This window comes from Pelobates fuscus, chromosome 5 (assembly GCF_036172605.1).
Source record: "Pelobates fuscus isolate aPelFus1 chromosome 5, aPelFus1.pri, whole genome shotgun sequence".
In the NCBI taxonomy this organism is placed as follows: Eukaryota; Metazoa; Chordata; class Amphibia; order Anura; family Pelobatidae; genus Pelobates; species Pelobates fuscus.
In genome coordinates, this window is record NC_086321.1 from 159,435,599 (window position 1) to 159,456,991 (window position 21,393).

A 21,393-nucleotide genomic window follows, 5' to 3' on the forward strand; every position below is an offset into this window, starting at 1 on the left:
TATGCATTAAAAGCAAGTGGGTCTCGAAAAATTACCATTTTGAAAAGTGGGTCTCGGCCCATAAAAGTTTGGGAAGCCCTGCTTTAGAGAATATACAAAAATAAAAAGATAAAGGGCTGTGCGAATAGACCATAAAAAATAAATAGATATTTGGAACAAGCAAGAAATAAGTCCATGTGATAGTCCTCACAAATAATAGTCTCTTGATCGTAGACGTTTTAGTCTTTAGTACAGCAGGACTTTTATTTGTGTAGGGCAGCTGTCTTTATTTTCTTGTTGATGTATGTAGGAAGACAAAAGCAGAAAGGGTGGAAATAGTGTAATACATCAAATCTAATTATATAATAAAAAAAAATTACAGTATCACACTCACATTTTATAGAGCCTTAGCCAGCTCTAGCGTGTGGTGGTATAATCCATACTTATAAGATGTATTGGAGGTGTCCGTTTGGTTCACCATGACTGGAACCCAGGGAAAAATGGATAAGGCGACAGATGGGGTTCTCAAGTGATGTATATGATAAAAATAGTTAAAATATACAGTGGAACCTCTGAACTCGAACTCAATCCATTCCAGAAGGCTGTTTGAGAACCGAGTTGTTTGAAAACCGAATCAAAATTTCCTATTAGAATTAATGTAAATTTAGATTAATCCGTTACAGACCCCCAATTGTACAGCATTTTAACACACATTTTACAGTTTAATAATCCCTCAAATGCATAAAATCATACAGAAAACCAATAAACACAATCAGGGCCGGATTAGGAGCACAGTGGGCCTGGTGCTGACAATTATGATGGGCCTAATTACGGAATCTTATCGACCAAAAACACTAAAACAGTCATATTTCCCAAGCATCATGTATCTGATGGAGATGGTGCTGGAGGGAAACTCCATAGGATGCAGCTATAAAAAAACACATACTCTATGCTAATCTCTCTCTAATTTATGCTTTCATCTTTCAAGTAAATCCATAACATCTAACAGCACTGTCCAGTGAAGCAGGAAATCAATGGGTGCGGTAAAAGGGTGTGCCACTGGCGCGAATCACGTGACCAGACCTGCCAAAAGGGGTGAACATGCCCAAAAAGGGGGCATGTTTGTCCAAAGAATTGGAAGGTCAGCCTGGCATGAATGCATGTCAGGCTGCCTGCCAATTCTGTGTAAAAAGAACAATTGCAAACCACCAGTAGTTAAATGATTAGTGCAAACACAAGTTATATATCAAAATAACTTAACTTATAGGTACAAACAGCATCCCACGGTTGCCTCCCAGTTGGTAACCATATAGTATAGATATATCAGAAGATAGGGATTTTGGGATATCGCTGAAGTGCCTAAAATAAAGGACAGAAAACGTAGTGCAATATTGTCTGAAACCAGTATAATGCAAGGTGTAACATTACACTCACAAATTCCAAGCGTGTTAAAACGTATTAGAGGTGCCTCCCCACGATATAGATGGGGGGTTGAAATGGAAGACCTCCTTCAATAATGACTGCAGGGTGCCCCGGTTGCATGGACGTTGCAAATATCCAGCCTCCCCAAACAGCTCCCAAAAACGGTTTTAATTGATAAATAAAATCAAGATACAAAATACATTAAGTCCACAGGTCCTACGCGTTTTGTTCTATGCAAGAACTTACTCAGGGACCAAATAATAAAACAATGATTAAAATGTATTCATCAAAAAATCAATCTAACAATCGGTTCTAACACACTGCTTTAAATAGGGCTAACCCTTAGAGTTAATTGATTTAATAGATGGGCGTCTTCTCTTTCAGGTTTCTTTCATTTGCTCATAGAATTTCTTCTATCTGTGAAGTATTACCGGCTTGATGACATTTCCGATGGCTTTTTTTTTGGATGACTTCCATGTTCATACACGTGGTGCGCTTGCGTTCCAACGAAAATGGCCGTGGGGTGAAAATATGTGTAAACTCATCATCTCCCCCTCTGGTCACCGAGAGAAAAAATTAACGCCGATGTATCTAAATAAGAAACTGTTACTGAGCAGTATAATGCACTAACAAAAAAACGTCCTAATAATTAACATATAATAATGAAATCTAATCCTATTTATGCAACAAAATGGGGCTCCCTATCACAGCATCCCACTTGTTTATATATACTTTTATGAAAAACATAATTAAATGTATATTTCATTGAGTTAATTTCATTGTGAAAAATGATAAAGTGCTAAGGTGTCAAAAAATTTTATTATTAACATTACTATTTTTTTTTTTCAGTTACACACTTATTATCAAATATACTTTATAAATAGTACCAACATCGGCGTTAATTATTTCTCTCGGCGACCAGAGGGGGAGATGATGAGTTTACACATATTTTCACCCCTTGGAACGCACGGCCATTTTCGTTGGAACGCAAGCGCACCACGTGTATGAACACGGAAGTCATCCAAAAAAAAGCCATCGAAAATTTCATCAAGCCGGTAATACTTCACAGATGGAAGAAATTCTATGAGCAAATGAAAGAAGCCTGAAAGAGAAGACGCCCATCTATTACATCAATGAACTCTAAGGGTTAGCCCTATTTAAAGCGGTGTGTTAGAACTGATTGTTTGATTTTTTTTTTTTTGATGAATGAATTTTAATCATTGTTTTATTATTTGGTCCCTGAGGAAGTTCTTGCATAGAACGAAACGCGTAGGACCTGTGGACTTTTTAATGTATTTTGTATCTTGATTTTATTTATCAATTAACCGTTTTTGGGATCTGTTTGGTAAGGCTGGATATTTGCAACGTCCTAGAAACCGGGGCACCCTGCAGTCATTATTGAAGGAGGTCTTCCATTTCAACCCCCCATCTATATCGTGGGGAGGCACCTCTAATACGTTTTAACACGCTTGGAATTTGTGAGTGTAATGTTACACCTTGCATTATACTGGTTTCAGACAATATTGCACTACGTTTTCTGTCCTTTATTTTAGGCACTTAAGCGATATCCCAAAATCCCTATCTTCTGATATGCCTGCCAATTCTGCAGGCTGTCCAACTAAGGGCATACTATGCAGGCAGCACCCTGAGCTTGACATAAATGCGTCTAATGATGAGCTCACTCAATGCTTTCTAAGGACTGTCCCCTAGCATTCGCTGGTCCACTAGTCTCCTTACCTTCTTACTAGCATGCAGAAGTTCCTGGTATATAGTCTGAGGCAGAGAAAAGGTGTATGTAGTGAGTGTAGAATAAAGGGCACATGCCACAGTGTTGAAGTGACCAACGTCTGCATTACCTAAACTAATTTTATTGTCAGCCAGTCCACACAAGTTTTGTTCCCATACATCCCTCTTAAGCTTCCAAACTTAAAGGGACAATATAGTCACCAGAACAACTACAGCTTATTGTATTTGTTCTGGTAAGTAGAATCATTCCATTCAGGCTTTTCAGAGAAAATTAACTCTACTGGCCGCTCCTTAGATGGCTGCTAGAGGTGCTTCCTGGGGCAGTACTCCCTAGTGTGCAGCACTGCCATTCAGTGTCTCCACCCTCTCCATGCAGACGCTGAACTTTCCTCATAGGAATGCATTGATTCAATTTATTGTTATGAGGAGATGCTGATTGGCCAGGGCTATGTTGGACTTGTGCTGGCTCTGCCCCTGATCTGCCTAGTTGACAGTCTCGGCCAATCCTATGGGGAAGTATTGTAATTTGCTCAGACCACCACTTCTGATGATCTCAGCAGACAGTCAGTTCAGAGGCAGAGCCAGCAGCTGCAGATTTGAATACAAGTAATATTTTACTATATTTAGGGAGGCAAGAAGGGGCCAGGGTGGTGGTTTTAACATAATAGTGTCAGAAATACATGATTGTGTTCCTAACCCTATAGTGCTCCTTTAAGCAAGAGTACGTGAAGAGTAGTTAGTTAAGGTTGCCACCTTTCTTGGAAAAAAATACCAGCCTTAATCATTTGTATAATTAATTAGTAATGCGTGACATCACATGATGTAAATCACAAGGAGTGACATCAGAGAAAATTCTGTAAAATCACCAACAAACTACTCAGTTTGATTCTGCTGTATAGATGGATTGCTCCCAGTGTCTCCCTGTCTCCCAGTGTCTCAGTCTCGCAAGTCACCTAGTGTCTCAGTGTCCCTATGTATCACAGTGTCTCAGTGTCGCCTAGTCTCCCAGTGTCCCAATGTCTCAGTGTGTCCTCATGTCACTAGGATACTGGGGACACTAAGAGACCCGGGGACTGGGAGACAGGGGGACACTGAGACATTTAGGGAAACTGGGAGAAATGGGGACACAGACACTAGGGACACAAACACTGTGAGACATGGGGAAACTGAAACATTTGGGGACACTAAGACACTAGGGACACAGAGACATGGGAACACAGACACTGGGAGACTAGGACACTGGCAGACTAGGAGACACTGGCAGACTAGGGGACACTGGCAGACTAGGGGACACTGGCAGACTAGGGGACACTGGCAGACTAGGGGACACTGGCAGACTAGGGGACACTGGCAGACTAGGGGACACTGGCAGACTAGGGGACACTGGCAGACTAGGGGACACTGGCAGACTAGGGGACACTGGCAGACTAGGGGACACTGGCAGACTAGGGGACACTGGCAGACTAGGGGACACTGGCAGACTAGGGGACACTGGCAGACTAGGGGACACTGGCAGACTAGGGGACACTGGCAGACTAGGGGACACTGGCAGACTAGGGGACACTGGCAGACTAGGGGACACTGGCAGACTAGGGGACACTGGCAGACTAGGGGACACTGGCAGACTAGGGGACACTAGGAACACAGACACTGGGAGACAGACACTTGGGGACAGTTGTGGACATAGACGTAAGGGAAACTGGGACATATAGGGACACATGGGGTCACTAGGCACACAGAGACATGGGACACAGACACTGGGAGACTTGGGGACACTGAGACACTAGGGACACTGGGAGACATGGGGACATAGTGTCTCCGTGTCTGTGTCTCCCAATATCCCCATATGTCTCAGCATCCCCATGTGTCTGTGTCCCCATGTTTTCCAGTGTCCTCAAGTGTCTCAGTGTTCCCAGGTCTCCCAGTGTCTGTGTCCTAGTGTCTCAGTGTCCACTAGTGTCTGTGTCCCTTAGTGTCTGTGTTCCCATCTGTCCCCTAGTGTCTCAATGTTCACAGGTCTCCCAGTGTCTGTGTCCCCATGTGTCTGTGTCCCCTAGTGTCTCAGTGTCCCCATGTGTCCCTGCTGCCTTTCCCCCCCATCCCTCACTTATCTGAGCTGTAGAGCTACTGTCTGGACTCTGTGCTGTGTTGCTACTCCCCCAAGGATCAGTGAGTAGTAGAGAGAGGCAGGGATATGCTGTAACTTCCTAACCCTGCCTCTCTCCACACAAAGTGACCCCTACTGGCCGGTGCTGGTATTGCAGAGTAATCTATTTATTTTCTCATTTATTCTGAGAAAAATACCTGCATTTGTATTGTTGGTATTACTGCAATACCGGCATGGCCAGGCAGCCTCAAATACCGGCCGTGCCAGTAAAATACCAGTCAGGTGGCAAACCTAAGAGTAGTAGAAATTTTTTTTTAATTTTTTTTTAAATGGGCCTGGGCCAGGGCCTGGAGCTGCAGCTCCAAGAGCCCCTATGTTAATCCGGCCCTGAACACAATGTAAATGAAATGAAAATGTAACTTCAGCTCTGTTTACCGACAGAATGGAGCTCTGTTCGCTTTGTCTAGTGCTAGGAGACCGATGCGTCCTACCAACGAGTTTTATAAGTGGAACCATAGAGTTTAATGCTGTGTGATTTTGTTCTCATACCGAGACTTTTTATTTTTTTTCTCAAATATATTTTTGTTTGAATACCGAATTGTTTGAGTACGGGAGCGTACTTAAAAGAAGGCTAAAAACCTAGTCTGAAGTGCTTCCAATTTTGCAACAAACTTGGGAAAAACTCCTTCTTGACCCCAAAATAGCAGTCAGATGTCTCCTTGGATCAACCAGCTATTACCCCACTAATTATAAATGATATCCCTGTATGTTTTGTTTTTGCAAGTATTTATCCAATTGCAGTTTAAACATCTGTATGAAGAGGATAAAACCACCTCTTCAGGCAGAGAATTCCATATTCCAAACTTTTCTTTGCCTTCGATGAAATCTCCTTTCTTCCAGCCTAAATGCGTGACCTTGTGTCCTATGTATAACCCTGTTTATGAATAGATTTCCAGATAATGGTTTGTACTGGCCCCGAATATATTTGTATAATGTTATTATATCCCCTCTGAGGCACCGTTTTTCCAAACTAAAGAGATTTACATTTTTTAACCTTTCTTCATAACTAAAATGCTCCATTCCTTTTATTAATTTTGTAGCTCGTCTCTGCATTTTTTCTAGTGCCATGATATCTTTCTTTAGAACAGGTGCTCAAAATTGCACAGCATATTCCAGTTGTGGTCTTACTAGCAATTTATAAAGAGGCAAACTTATATTTTCATCCCGTTAATATATGCCCCTATTTATACATGACAAAACTTTACTGGCCTTAACAACTGCAGATTGACATTGCATATTGCTGCCTAATTTGTTGTCTATAACAATTCCCAAATCCTAGTCGTGTGTGGTTGTCCCTAGTTCACTACCATTTAAGGTGTAAGTTGATGGGGCATTCTTGACCCCGAAATGCATAACTTTGCATTTCTCTACATTAAATTTAATTTGCCATTTTAGTGCCCATTCCCCCAATCTATCCAAATCGCTTTGCAGCAAAGGAATATCCTACTCACATTTTATTACTTTACAAAGTTTTGTGTCATCTGCAAACACTGAAACATGGCTTTCAATGCCTTTATCAAGATAATTTATAAATGTTAAGTAGAAGCAGTCCCAAAACAGAACCCTGAGGGACACCACTTACCACTTTTGTCCATCCTGAAAATTTACCATTAATGACAACTTGTTGTACTCTATCCGTAAGCCAATGTTCTACCCAAGTACAAGAATATTAATCTAGACCAATTTCTTTTAGTTTGAAGACTAACCTATTGTGAGGAACCAAATCAAATGCCTTGGCCAAATCTCCAAGTAGATCACTGCAACACCCTGATCTATACTTCTACTTACTTATTTGTAGAATGCAATTAGGTTAGTTTGACATGACCTATATTTCATAAAACCATGCTGATTATTGCTAAAAACAAAGTTCTTCCCAATGAATTCATGAATATTATCCCTTATTAGCCCTTCAAATATATTTTCCCAGTCACAGAAGTTATGCTCACAGGTCTATAATTTCCAGGCAAGGATTTCCTGGAAGGACTTCCTCCAATCCGGTACTATACCTGAAACACAAGAATCTTGAAAAATTAAATACAGAGGTTCACTTATTTCCCCACTTGGCTCCTTAAGTACTCGTGGGTGAATAACATCAGGCTCCGCAATGTTATTTACATACATTTTCTTTAACTGCTGTAGCACCTTGTCTCAAGTCATCCAATCACAAGTTATCAGTAGGTTGTTTTTTTTCAGCAATCATTTGCATATCTCTTGCCATATGATCCTCATTAATCTATACTGAAGAAAATGTTGTTTAGAATGTTTAAAATGTTGTTTTGCATTCTTTTGCTATCAATTTCTCATTTTCTAGTTTAGCCACTTTCATTTTTTTTCATTTTTTTTAATGCTTTAAATGCTCTTTTCTTATTTTTTTTTTTTTTATCTCGTTTTACTTCTCTACTAAGCCACAATGGTTTCACTTTGTTTTTTTATATTTATTACCCAATGGTACATACTGAGAAATGTACCATTCCAATATTTTCCATTTATCCTCAGTGGTTTTTCACTAAGGACTTTATGCCAGTCGATATGTTGTAGAGCTGCCCTATTATTGAAATTGTTTTTTTTAATTACCGTATATACTCGAGTATAAGCCGACCCGAATATAAGCCGAGGCCCCTAATTTTACCCAAAAAAACTGACTCGAGTATAAGCCTAGGGTGAGAAATGCAGCAGCTACTGGTACATTTCTAAATAAAATTAGATCCTAAAAAAAATTATATTAATTGAATATTTATTTACAGTGTGTGTGTGTTTATATAATGAATGCAGTGTGTGTGTGTGATGCAGAGCCTTGGTGGGGGGTGGGCATTTTTTTGATTTTATTTTAATATTAATTGTTTTTATTATTATTTACATTTTTATGTAGATTTTTTTCGCCCCCCCTCCCTGCTTGATACATGGCCAGGGAGAGGGGCTCTCATTCCCTGGTGGTCCAGTGGATGGGCTGTGCAGGAGGGAGGCTGGCAGGAAGAGTTTACTTACCTTTCCTGCAGCTTCGGTCAGCTCCCTTCTCCTCCACTGTAAGTCTCGCAGCCGTGGCAACGCTCTGACCCCGTGGCTCTCGCGAGACTTACACTGGAGGAGAAGGGAGCTGACTGGACCGGCGCGGAGGAGGAGGGAGCTGACAGGAGCTGCAGGAAAAGTAAGTAAACTCTTCCTGCCAGCCACTCCATACGAATGTAAACTACCGAACCAATAGACCACCTCAGAGAGAAGTGTGTACCTTATTAATCGTTCACACTTCTCTAACCGCAGGTTAATTGGTACTTTAGTGCGGTATCTGGGTGGCCGCTGTTCGGGATACGAACACGTGTCGGCGGCCATCTTACGCACGAAAATCTCAGCGGTGTTTGGTCGTCGAGTGTCTGGAACTCAAATCGGACACTCGATTACCCGAACACCGCTGAGACCTCCATAGCTCCGTAACTCACGAACGGGAAGGCTAATCAGTCTCCCGTTCGGTAGTTTCAAAGTACCGAACAAGGGGATTCATGCGAATCCAAGATTAATCGTGGATGGCAGTATTTAATGTGTATTTTACCTCCCGAACGAAGACCGACCGCAGGGCCAAAATGACCTATGGAACTCTTTTCGGATACCATCTCGTGTGCGGTCGGTCAAATTATACCCTCCACCTAACTCCCGAACCCCTGGGCTGATCTGGGTGATTTTTGGATATGTTAGTCACCCAGATCAGGGCTACCAGGGGTACCCCCAGGATTATTGTAACTACTTGTTTTAGGGTACATTCAGAACTGGGGGGAAACTACAGTATGTGTAATGAGATTAAGTGTCATACTGAGGGGAGGAGATGTGTCATACTATTGGATACTGTCCTAATTAACGGTCATACTATTGGATACTGTCCTAATTAACGGTCATACTATTGGATACTGTCCTAATTAATGTGAATCCTTCCCTTGCATGGGAGAATGCTTTATAAGGAGACTGTGTGGATTAAAAGTCAGTTCTGCTCCTGATGCTGTGTGTCGTCCAGTCATTGGGATCTGTATGGGGATATTCTTGGATTACGTGATTTGCTGGAATTACTGCTTCATGGCGTTTTTACTGCTTGTTCCTGAGTCTCACTGGGATCTATAGTGGAGTTAACCCGTGGAATATCAGGCCTCCGCTACACACACTCACTTTTTAAATTTTTTTAATTTAACCCCCCCGCCTCCTTACCTTTAGGAATGCTAGGAATGCCTTTTATACCTCGCGGCTAATACGTCCTTGGTCATGTGTCTCATCTCACCATGTTTCTGTTATGCCCATTATATCATATCGTTCAGTGTATGCTATTGCCTCTAGTTCCCTCATTTTGTTATATAGGCTTCTTGCATTAGTAAGCATACATTTAATATTATCATGAGTCATTTGTACTTTTTGTGAATTTTCATCAATATTACATACCTCCTCTGTTCTGAGCTTCCCCTCCCCCCCATCTCCACCCCCCCCTATACCTGAGCTAAAACCCATCTCCTTTCTATCCTATCTCCATTTTCTATATTGTTTGTACCCTACCCCCCTACTACTAGTTTAACATCTCCTCCAACATTCTAGCCATCCTATCCCCCAGCACAGCAGACCCTCTTCCATTTAGGTGCAATCCATCATGACTATACAGGTTGTACCCAAGCGCAAAATTGGCCCAGTGCTCTAACAACCCAAACCCCTCTTTCCTGCACCAAGACTTCAGCCACGCATTGACCTCTCTCATCTCCTGCTGCTTTTCTGCTGTAGTGCGCGGCACAGGTAATATTTCTGAAAATATTACCTTGGAGGTCCTTGTTTGTGTAGTGGATGCAGTGTGTGTGTGTGTGTGTGTGTGTGTGTGTGTGTTTGTGTAGTGGATGCAGTGTGTTTGGGCCTAAATATGTGCGGTAGAAACTTTCCGCCTCCCCTGTTCCTTTCCCTTCTCTTTTAGTGGTTCCCCCCCTACCCCAGTGTTCCTTTTCCCACCCCTCCCCTGTACCTTAGTGTTCTTCCTTAATATTCCTCTCTCCCCCCCTTCCTTGTCCCATAGTGTTCCTTTCCAACCCCCCCTTCCCCCTCATCCCATAGTGTGCCCCTCTCTCTCTCCCCTCCTTGGTCCCCGCTCCCTGGTGTGTCTCCTGGTAGCGTGGCAGAGCGGAGCAGTGTGCACCGCAGTACAAGAGATTGTCTCCTGTACCCGAATGGACTGACCGGAAGTGCTCTCTCAGTGAGCACTTCCTTTCAGTTCGGCCGGTACAGGAAACATAAGTTCCTGAACCGCGGTGCGCACTGCTCTGCTCGATATACCACAGATAAGTATATATAAAGTCAAGTGCTAATCCTTTTGTGTATTTACAAATTATTTATCCACTACACAAAAGTTCACTACATACACTGCATAACATAATGGATATGGGTGTGTTTTGGTGACAGGCAGCATATCATCCTTGGACCCAGGCAGCACAATGTTTTGGGCCGGCCCTGCATTAAAGTGTTATATTTTGTGTGTTTTGTTCCAGTCTCCCAACACATTACAATAATTCTCAAGTTATTTTATTTTATAAGAGATTGATAGATATATATATTAGATCAAACATATGTAGACAGCCCAGCCACTGAGTGATCTGAACTACAAAGAATCCTGCATTAAAAGGAGGATACCAAGGGAGACCTATAGTACGGCTGTGACTACTTGTTTAAAGTCTCTCTGACTGACTGCAGCCAGGTTGTGAATAAAAAGCAAATCGCTCAGTGCTGTTGGGGCTGAGACTGCGAGCATACTTTTGTGTCCAAAAACTTTAAAGAATTGAGCGTGCAAAAACAAAAATTAAAACATATTGAGGCCAAAATGAATCAAATGCATTAAAGGTGTATTGGTGCGGAGTGTCTCGCAACGCTCTAGGCGGGTAACCCGTTTGTTGGGCTCTCCCCCCTAACCCCCCCCCCCTCCCCCCTTCATTCACCACATAGAGATGGTGAATGGGGCAAGAGACCCCAATCTAACACCTGGGCCCTGGGCAACTGCCTAATGTTAAGAAAAATTGAAAACTAGTGTGAAATGTGTGGCGCTTATTTATTATTTAAGTGATTTTTATTTTTTGTACAGCAGCTGTAATCACTCTATGGACACTCCAAATAACTCGCCAAATAAATACTATACCAAATATGCACCGTATATTAAGGTGATACACCCCTACCTAATATATGAAGTGTGAGTGCTGCGCTTAATTGTAGAAGTAGGGACTTGCCTTTTAAAAGGCTGCAGAGTTTAGAGCCTATCTTCAATGGATGTTCTGTCAGCAGCTCTCAGTAAAATGCAATTGTTTCTCTATCATTTTTACTTACTTGCATTTTACTGGGAGCTGCTAGTAGAATATCCCAGATTTGGTAAACTGCTTAATGTTGCCTTATGGTTAATTGTGCTCTAAAGGGTGGTAATATGAGCTAAATGGACCTAAATTACCATAAACAAAGTCCAGATCTAAAATATCAATCTCTTTCCCTATCCAGTTAAGTTCCAGCAATATTCAACTGTTGATTAATCATCTAACCTGTCTGTTAATTAGAGTTGGTTAATATTGACATGGGCATGTTTTTACAAACCTATTCTGTTGTTTTCATTTTCCAGGTCCCATTAGTCCCACTGATTCCTGCTACGAGTATACTTTTGAATGTATATCTCATGCTTAAACTGAACTACATGACATGGATTCGATTTATGGTGTGGTTAGCTCTTGGTAAGTTGCCTCTTTTTGTGTTAGTTTTTTTGTTTTTGTTTTTTGTTTTATCCCCATTTAAATGGGACAATATAGTCACCAGATCAACTACAGCTTATTGAATTTGTTCTGGTGAGTAGAATCATTACCTTCAGGCTTTTTGCTGTAAACACTGTCTTTTCAGAGAAAATGCAGTGTTTACATTACAGTCTAGTGATAACTTCATTGGCCGCTCCTCAGGTAGCTGTTGGAGAGCCTTCCTGGGTCATGGCTGCCTAAAATGCATCCAAACATTCAGTGTCTCCTCCCTCTGCATGCAGACACTGAACTTTCCTCATAGAGATTCATTGATTCAGTTCATCTCTATGAGGAGATGCTGATTGGCCAGGGCTGTGTTTGAATCATGCTGGCTCTGCCCCTGATCTGCCTCTTTGTCAGTCTCAGCCAATCCTATGGGGAAGCATTGTGATTGAATCGGGCTACCACTTCTAATGATGTCAGCAGACTGTTTTTTTTGTTTGTTTTTTTTTAAACTAACAACATGCAGAGTTACACCTTCAGGCTTAAATACAAGTAAGATTTTGCTATATTTATGGAGGCATGAGGGGCCCAGGGGGGCTAGATGGTGGTTTTAACACTAAAGGGTCAGGAATACATGTTTGTGTTCCTGATCCTATTGTGATCCTTTAAGACCCGGATCATAGCTAGTCATGGAGTATTTAACCCCTTAATTCCCTTTTATTCCAGAAGTTTGGTCCTTAAGGGGTTAAATGCACTGCACTATTATGTTTGTTTTCTAAATATATTACTGGCATTAACAATATAGTGTTTGCACTTAACTGAGAAATGAATATTAGATATGTTATCTTTGCATCAAAATACCCAAGATGAAAAGATTCTGCAACACTGCTTTTTTTTTTTTTTTTTTTTTTTTCCCAAAGCTGTCCATTTTATCCGAAGGTTATCGAAACAAAAAGTGTTTAAATACATACCGTAATTTTCTTTTTTTGGCTAATACCCATGTCCGCATCACCAATGAGTAAAGCATCTTCCTCTCAGCTGATTAGGACAGGGATATTAAAATTAAAGGAAGCGTTTGTGATGTGCCTACGCAAAGCAGTTGTACCTAGGTGGGTGTTGGACTTCCCACGACTCAGTTTCTTTTGGAACAGGTTGCAAATGGCATCGCTGTTGTCAGAGGCAGACACACAAAAAAAATTCCACACTGCTGAGCTCTGCAATGACGGCATTCTGGTGGTGGACACAGCATGCGTTGATTGACGTGCTGTCGGGCTGACCCCGGATGTCGATGCATGCTGTCTGACTGTGCCACTAGCTCCTTGCGACGACCTCCCCCTGCTTCCAACTCGTCTCTTCCTCCTCTCTGTCTCCCCATCTGAACTTTCGCCCTGTTCTTCTTCTTTCCGAGCGGGCACCCACGTGACATCCATGGACGCAACGTCATCATCAACCACTTCACTTGTATCTGACAACTTAGCAAAGGAAGCAGCAGCGGGTACAACATAATCATCCTCACACCTTACGTCCATGTGTGTAATGCTGCCTGACTGAGACATATCCCTGTTATCTACATCCTCTGGAAATAATGGTTGCGCATCACTCATTTCTTCAAACGGATGTGTAAATCACTCCTCTGACAGATAAAGTGAAGCGGCTGTGGTGCTAGTGTTGGTGGTGGCGGCAGGCAGGTGAGTGGTATCTTGAGAGGTGCCTGAAGCTAAGCTGGAGGAGGATGGTGCGTCAAGGTTCCGAGTGGAAGCTGTAGAAGATTGGGTGTCCTGTGTTAGCCAGTCAACTATGTCATAGAAACATAGAATGTGTCGGCAGATAAGAACCATTCGGCCCATCTAGTCCCTGGCCTTATCTTATAGTTAGGATAGCCTTATGCCTATCCCACGCATGCTTAAACTCCTTTACTGTGTTAACCTCTACCACTTCAGCTGGAAGGCTATTCCATGCATCCACTACCCTCTCAGTAAAGTAATACTTCCTGATATTATTTTTAAACCTTTGTCCATCTAATTTAAGACTATGTCCTCTTGTTGTGGTAGTTTTTCTTCGTTTAAATATAGTCTCCTCCTTTACTGTGTTGATTCCCTTTATGTATTTAAATGTTTCTATCATATCCCCCCTGTCTTGTCTTTCCTCCAAGCTATACATGTTAAGATCCTTTAACCTTTCCTGGTAAGTTTTATCCTGCAATCCATGAACCAGTTTAGTAGCCCTTCTTTGATATCAATATCCTTCTGAAGATAGGGTCTCCAGTACAGTGTACAGTACTCCAAGTGAGGTCTCACCAGTGTTCTGTACAATGGCATGAGCACTTCCCTCTTTCTACTGCTAATACCTCTCCCTATACAACCAAGCATTCTGCTAGCATTTCCTGCTGCTCTATTACATTGTCTGCCTACCTTTAAGTCATCAGAAATAATCACCTGAATCAAGTTCAGGGTACGTGGCCTCTGAAAACTGGGCATTATTCTAGGGCAAAAGGGAATCACAGCACCACGACCACGACGGCCCCTGCGGGGTGGCCTGCCTCTGCCTGTCATTTTTTTTTTTTGATTAGTGGTACTATGCGTGCAAGCTACTGTGAGACCAGATATGAGTGGCACTGTGCACTGGCATAGGTTGACAGAGTAGACGCTGTAGGCCTGACACACCCGCTTGCAGACAACTAACTGCTATTCAATCTAAAAAAAAATTTGGTTTTTAAATGCAAGCTATTGTGACACCAGATAAGAGTGGTGGCACTGGGCAAGTGGGCACAGTATCCACTGTGAGCCTGACACTGAAGCTGGCTGGCATGCAACTGCAATTAGATTACACAGGGAAAAAAGCAGACTGATGTTCTAGCCCTAAAAATGGCTTTTTGGAGTGCTGTCCTTACAGCAGAGATCAGATGAGTCCTTCAGGACTGTAGTGGACACTGAATACACTAGCCTAGCTATCAATTTCCCTTTCAAATCAGCAGCAGCTACACTGTCCCTCCTCTCACTAAAAATGCAGCTTCACAATGAATGTAAAATGGATGCTGTACAGGAGAAGGGAGGGTCTGCTGCTGATTGGCTGGAATGTGTCTGCTGACTGTGAGGCACAGGGTCAAAGTTTACTCAATGATGACGAATAGGAGGCGGATCGAACTGCGCATATGTTCGCCCGCCGTGGCGAACACGAACACACTATGTTCGCCAGAAACTATTCGCCAGCGAACCGTTCGGTACATCACTATTAATATAGAGTCACAAAAGCTCACCTTTTACTGCTAATTTTTTTTCTTGAGGAAGCCACAATGTAAGGTTGATATTTTAATACAAAATATGTATCAAGCATTATATAGTTAAATAAAATTATATTAGAAGTCAAAGGAAACATATAGCTTCCTTACCACTTCAGGATAGACTGTTAAACCATAGACAGGATATTAAAGACATACCAGGATCTTGAGTTAATATAATCTAATATAGTAACTTTCAACCAAGGAGTCCCAAACTGATTGGGCTGTATCTGAGTTTTTCTATAAGGAGAGAGGCTGAACTATATATAGTTGCCATACTCAATCTATGGCAGGTGAACTTAAAAGAAAATATCTATGTTGCCCAACAGCTGTAGGACTGCTGTTTTAGGGGAGGGGGACTCTAAATATAGCTTCCTCTAAATGTAATTTTAATATATTTCTATCCTAATCACATTTTAACCCATAGGTAATGCTGACATCACCCCCTACTTGTCCTCTGCTCTTGGATCAGTGCTGGGCTTTGCCATTTGCCCAGCACAATCACGGTGTGTAGGAGCTGAAGCACGAGAGGTAGTTTTCTCTTTCATGCTGCAATCCCTCTGCTGATGTCAGAAGAGGGAATCCCTCTGAGATGGATTTAGGAGATGTTTTCGTTGCGGGATTATGGTCAGGATTAAATCTTGAAGTATTTTGTTTTAAAACTTCTAAAAATGTATTTAACTCCTAGACATATAGGACATATTCACAATCAGGACTAATCAGTGAATCCATTTTGAGTTTTTTTTAGTTGCACTTGGTGTGTAGAAATTATTAAATGTATGGTTTTTTTTAATATTTTATTCCTATTTAACATTCCAAAGAAGGCCTATTTTTATTTTTTTTTAAAGTATTACAAAGTTTATAATTTTATGAATGCAAAGCCTTTCTGTGGCTGTCCAATCAAATCTTCCCAATGCAGCTCAATGAGAAGACTCTGTGAGGCAGGTTTTCTGAACAATTCCCTGCCTCTTGTGTTTATATACCCTGATCTAAACAAACCAGGAAGTAACATGACCTGTTGTTTGATTGGCAGCCAGGGGATTGCTACACGGTAAATGCATAATTGTGCAGATTTCTATTTAAATCTGCACTTCTTGTAAAATGAAAAACACATAAAGTTCCTAACGGAGCTGTAGTGCTTTAGGGGTCTGGTGGTCTTATATTTTTTTTTTTTTTTTATGAGGTTTGTAGACCTTAGCGGAGTCAGAGTTTTTGCTGTTTGGGCCATCAATTTTTTTTTTTTTTTTATTCACTTTAAATTCCCAAGAATTCACTTTTTAATTGACGGTGTGAATTTCACATCTTGAAGAGAGGTCAATGCCAAAAATATAATTGTATTTATTTTGAAGTAATGAATAACATAACTGGTTCATTAAAAGGTCTGTATAAACAAGGAACATAACTTAGGATCAATTTTAAAAAAAAAAGTACGTGTTTTCTGCAAATTTCTGAAACCATGCATTGATGTACCTATTTCTAATGAATGTATTCCATTATTTATTTATTTATTTATTTATTTGTTTGTTTGTTTGTTTTTTTAAATTTGTAGGTCTGATCGTGTATTTTGGTTATGGCATCTGGCACAGCAAAGAAAACTTGCACGACTCCAAGAGTCATGGAGTCACAGCTCGTTATGTTGTCTTTCCAAGCAGCAGTATGGAAGAAACTGTTCAGCAGATCCAACCAAACACACAGGACTCCATGGGAAGGGCTGAGATTATTGATGATGAAATGCAAAATAGATGATGGCTTTGAAAACTGAATGTCTTTACAGTAAAAGGACTTCTATGTAATAGTGTATCTGGGTCACATGGAATTTGTCATCTGCACTGAGAAATTAGAGAACTACTGAACCGTATTTTAATTATTTTTTTTAAGCGCTTTAGATGTGTTACTTGTTCATTATCCATATAACCATGTCCTGAAACTGTTCTCAAACAGAAAATCTAATTTTTACAAACATTCGGATATAGGAAAACGTTGTGGCAACACAAACTAAAAGAATTGGGTTGTTAAAGCACAAAAAACACTTTTAACCGTGTCAGTGCCAGAGGGATGAGCAACGCACCTCTCAATTTATTTCAAGCATTGCATTCCTGTACAAATGTTATAATGTTTGAATTACGCATATTATTTATAAAATTGTAGCATTAATGTACAGAAGATAAATGAGCAGACCTGCACTAAATTGATAAATATATATATATATATATAAACGAAAAGTGAAAATCCTTTATTTATTTCTCAAATAGCTTTTTAAGGGCCACCAACCTTTGTGATAGATGTACTCACAACCCAGTGCTGAGAAATAAATTGTTTGAAAATATTGCTCTCTCCGCATTTTACGGTTCTTCTTTTCTATGTAATATTCTAACATTCAAGTTAATGGTTACCATAAAAGTATGGTTTTTTGGGGTTTTTTTTTTTTTTTTCAAATTCTAAGTTTCTAAATGTCATACTATATTTTACAATAAGAGTATATATGCAGTGATTTTATTCCACAACAAAGCTGGTCTGATCTGACTGATCTTTTGAAGTAGAGTAATAGAATACAGTAATAAGAGGTGCACCAGTACAAGGATCATGTAATTAGAAATACTCAAAGAAAAATATGCTAAATAGTAAGGTCCTATACCCTAAAAGACCAAATGACCTAGAAAAAAAATGTAATACATACAATATCAGAAGCATTTTAACTCTTAAAGGGACAGTATAGACACCAGAACCACCCCCGCTGAATGTAATGAGTCTGGTGTCAATAGCCTGTTGCAGCAGCCTTAGAACTGTAAATACTGTGTTTTCAGAGAAAAGGCAGTGTATACATTGCTGGCTACAGCACTAGTGGCCTTCAGCATGCATGGAGACATTCAGGGTTCTCCACAGAAATGCATTTCTGATGGGAAGGCATTGATTGGCTATGATCATCAATGTTGATGATCTCAGTCATGGAGGTAGGGCCAGCCACATTGAGACCTGCGGGGAAAAAAGGTGAGTAAAATTACCTTTAAACTCCACAGAGAGGGGGGTCTGGAAATCTAAACAGTGATTCCTGCACTATAGTGTCAGGAATACATGTTTGTATTGCTGACCATATAGTGTTTTTTTAATACCTCATTCCAAATGTAATTTGGTTATTATAAGTGGAAATACTGCTGATTGCATTTTTTACACTTTTAAAAGGGTGTGCTTTGGCTATTGTAATTTTGTTGAAGAGTAATTGGGCAGATTTTAAAGTTTCTTTATCCAACATAATTAAATTCAAAACTATACTTTGAATAACCGTTAAAAACAATTCTTTCTGAAGAGACCCGTCCGATCTGATTTGCATGGTAACCTCTTGCTTTCCACTGTGCAGAAAAGATACTAGTCCTTGGTCTCTCTGATGTTGTGTGCTTAAGCTGCCCACCCACGGAATGCTAAATGTTAAGTAACACTCCAAACTCCACAACAACCAATGTTCATTGCATATGTCCTAGTGTAAGAAGGCACTCTGTACCTGTCTAATTGCACATTGTTTCTTATGACTACACCTATTTGCAAGGAATAGCTACCCTGCCCCTTTTCCCAATCTGATGTCAAAGAATAGGCACTTCCTCTTTTGACAGAGCAATATTTATACAGTGTGTACTGACTGTGTGAGGGCGTGCTGTGCAAACTCCTAATACCCCTGTCCAACTCTCGAAGAGCACCCAAGGCACAGCTGCCTAACTGTTAATGGGACCATTTGCTGCTGTGCAATGGCTATCTTTTTATTTAACAGTTCCACTTATCAGATTTGATGAATGTAATTTAAATATCCCATCAATTCTTGCTGGACAGTAGAACCGTAAAACAGACTCCATAGATCTAAACAACAAGGTCTGGATAAGAGGTCTGCAATGGTCTCGCTGCCTGGCTACGGTTCTGCAGGATAATTGAGAACTTTAAAGGTGAAGCTTCTTCATTTTAATATTTAAAAGATATATAAATGTATATTTACATTTTCTGATAACAGTGGAACTCTACCAAATACTAATATGTGGAATGAAGTCTTCGATTAATTTGTACATGATATTTAAAAAAAATCTTAAATGTATTGCTGCCTAAAAGGTTGGCATTATGAAGTAGCTGTTTAAATGGACTCTACAGGAACCCAGACCACTTCATTTCAAAGTAGTAGTCGGGGTACGATGCCCCTGTCTTTTTAACCCTGCAAATAAATACATTGCCATTTAGTAGATACAGCAATGTTTACATTGCATGGCTAGCATGCTGCTCGTGGCTGTCATCCTAAAAGCCACTAAAGGCCATTCTTCCCCAATAGCAGAGTTAAACTCAGCTATTCGGACAGATGGAGTCATAGAGACCATTTGATTGGTGCATGAGCACTAGCCTCCCAAAGTTTCCCTACAGGGAAACACTGCATTAGCGGAGAGGCAGAGCAGCATCATGGAGAATAACATGGTGATGGCTGAAATAAGTTATACTCCCCTTTCAAGCACCTGACAAATTTAGAATAATGCACATAAAAAGGAGATAAATATTGTACAAATATAGAGCCTTGTTTGTATTTTTCAACCCCAAATAATAAACAAATGCAGCATAAAATATGACTTGGTAAAAGCCAATTCTGAGAACTTGTAACTTGTAAGTGTAACAAATGAGTTGGCAAGGCTAAAACTGCATACATCCCACCAGTCTCCGATCTGGTAGGACCCTCCTGATGTCAATGGCATGTTCCACTGTCCAGTGTTTTCTCCCTGGTGTGCCCCAAGGCAGGAACTATCCCAGGAAGTGCATTGCAATTGTATCATTGGACATGCTTGCACTGTGCTTACTGTCTGATGCTAGGATCCAGTGCTTCAGCCCTGAGTGGGGTTGGCCAGGGAGACTGTCAGTCAGACTGATGTACCTCTATTTTACAGACCTGCACCGTTCTCATCACTGCCTTACAGGTCTGCCCATACTGATCTCCACTTGGCACAGTTAACAGGTATGAGATTATTCAGGGTGCCATGAGCTACTACAAAGAATGCCTACATTTTCGTGCACACAATTCCAGCTATGTCCTGGATATATTTTAACTTAAAATATACTTGAGAATGTCAAATGAGACGTATGTTTTTTGTTTTTTTCTCTTTTCTAAAGGCATCTAAGTTGTTATCATAGCTTTGCCTGTTACATCCATCTAGGCTAAGAGATGAAACAAATGGTAGGCAAATGAATTGGCCCACAGGATATTCTGAATAAATAATACTGAGGGTTATAATGAAAAGAGGAACGCACTTGTGATCTAACTAGCGACTTCGCATATAATCTGGGTAATACCCCAGTATATCCGTTTCACCAAAATACAAGATTGATACAATTTTAGTTTTTGTTTTTGTTTTTGTTAGATTCATTTGTTTCAATATAATTCTTCACCAACCTGTATCTGCCATTATGTGTACTGTGTGAAAAGTCACAATGTGAAAATAAAAAAATAAAAACTGTAATATACACCTTTTTGGTTTCTCATTTATAAAATCCATTCTGATAACATAATGCATACTGTACAGGCACAAATAATACCAAATAGGCCATGATGATTTGTGTTGTAAATGGCAGCAGTGTATAAATAAATGTGTCTCTCCAACTGTTTATGTATACTGTACAGAATTCACATATAGGTGTAGGCATTTCTTTTGCATTTGTAAAATAGCTTTCATATGATAAACCAATCAGACCTTCTAAAAATGAGATGGACTGCTTACACTAAGTTGTAAAAGTAAGTTATGTAAACTGCTCCTTCAAGTTCCCTTAGGAACTTATTATTTGGGAATGTATGATGAAGTTCTGAAATTTGCTGTGCATAACCCTATAAGCCAGAAACACAATTTAAAAATAAAATAAACACAGACAAACCAAATTCAAAAACACAGAAGTAAATAAATATAGGCTCCAACAGAAGTCCTTTCCAGAAGTTATAATTCCATAATGTGCTATAATATGTTTACAAACATGGTACACTATATTATATAAAATGTTAAGTTTTAGATTACACATCCATTGATCTGCAATCGCTTATATATAAGAAATATTTTTAGCTGTTTATATTATTGCAGTCC

The 21,393-nt window shown here is 40.4% G+C and overlaps 1 protein-coding gene across 2 annotated transcripts in view; it reads left to right on the forward strand.

Annotated features, from left to right (window-relative positions):
* Positions 1 to 18,454, forward strand: part of SLC7A4 (solute carrier family 7 member 4) — a 58,569-nt gene extending 40,115 nt beyond the window's left edge. For both annotated transcript variants that reach the window (XM_063454611.1, XM_063454613.1), the window contains 2 exons: positions 11,922 to 12,030; positions 16,857 to 18,454. In XM_063454611.1, coding sequence (XP_063310681.1) covers positions 11,922 to 12,030; positions 16,857 to 17,053 — 306 coding nt within the window. In that variant the 3' untranslated portion in view covers positions 17,054 to 18,454. The remainder of the gene's footprint in view (positions 1 to 11,921; positions 12,031 to 16,856) is intronic.
* The last annotated feature ends 2,939 nt before the right edge of the window (positions 18,455 to 21,393 follow it).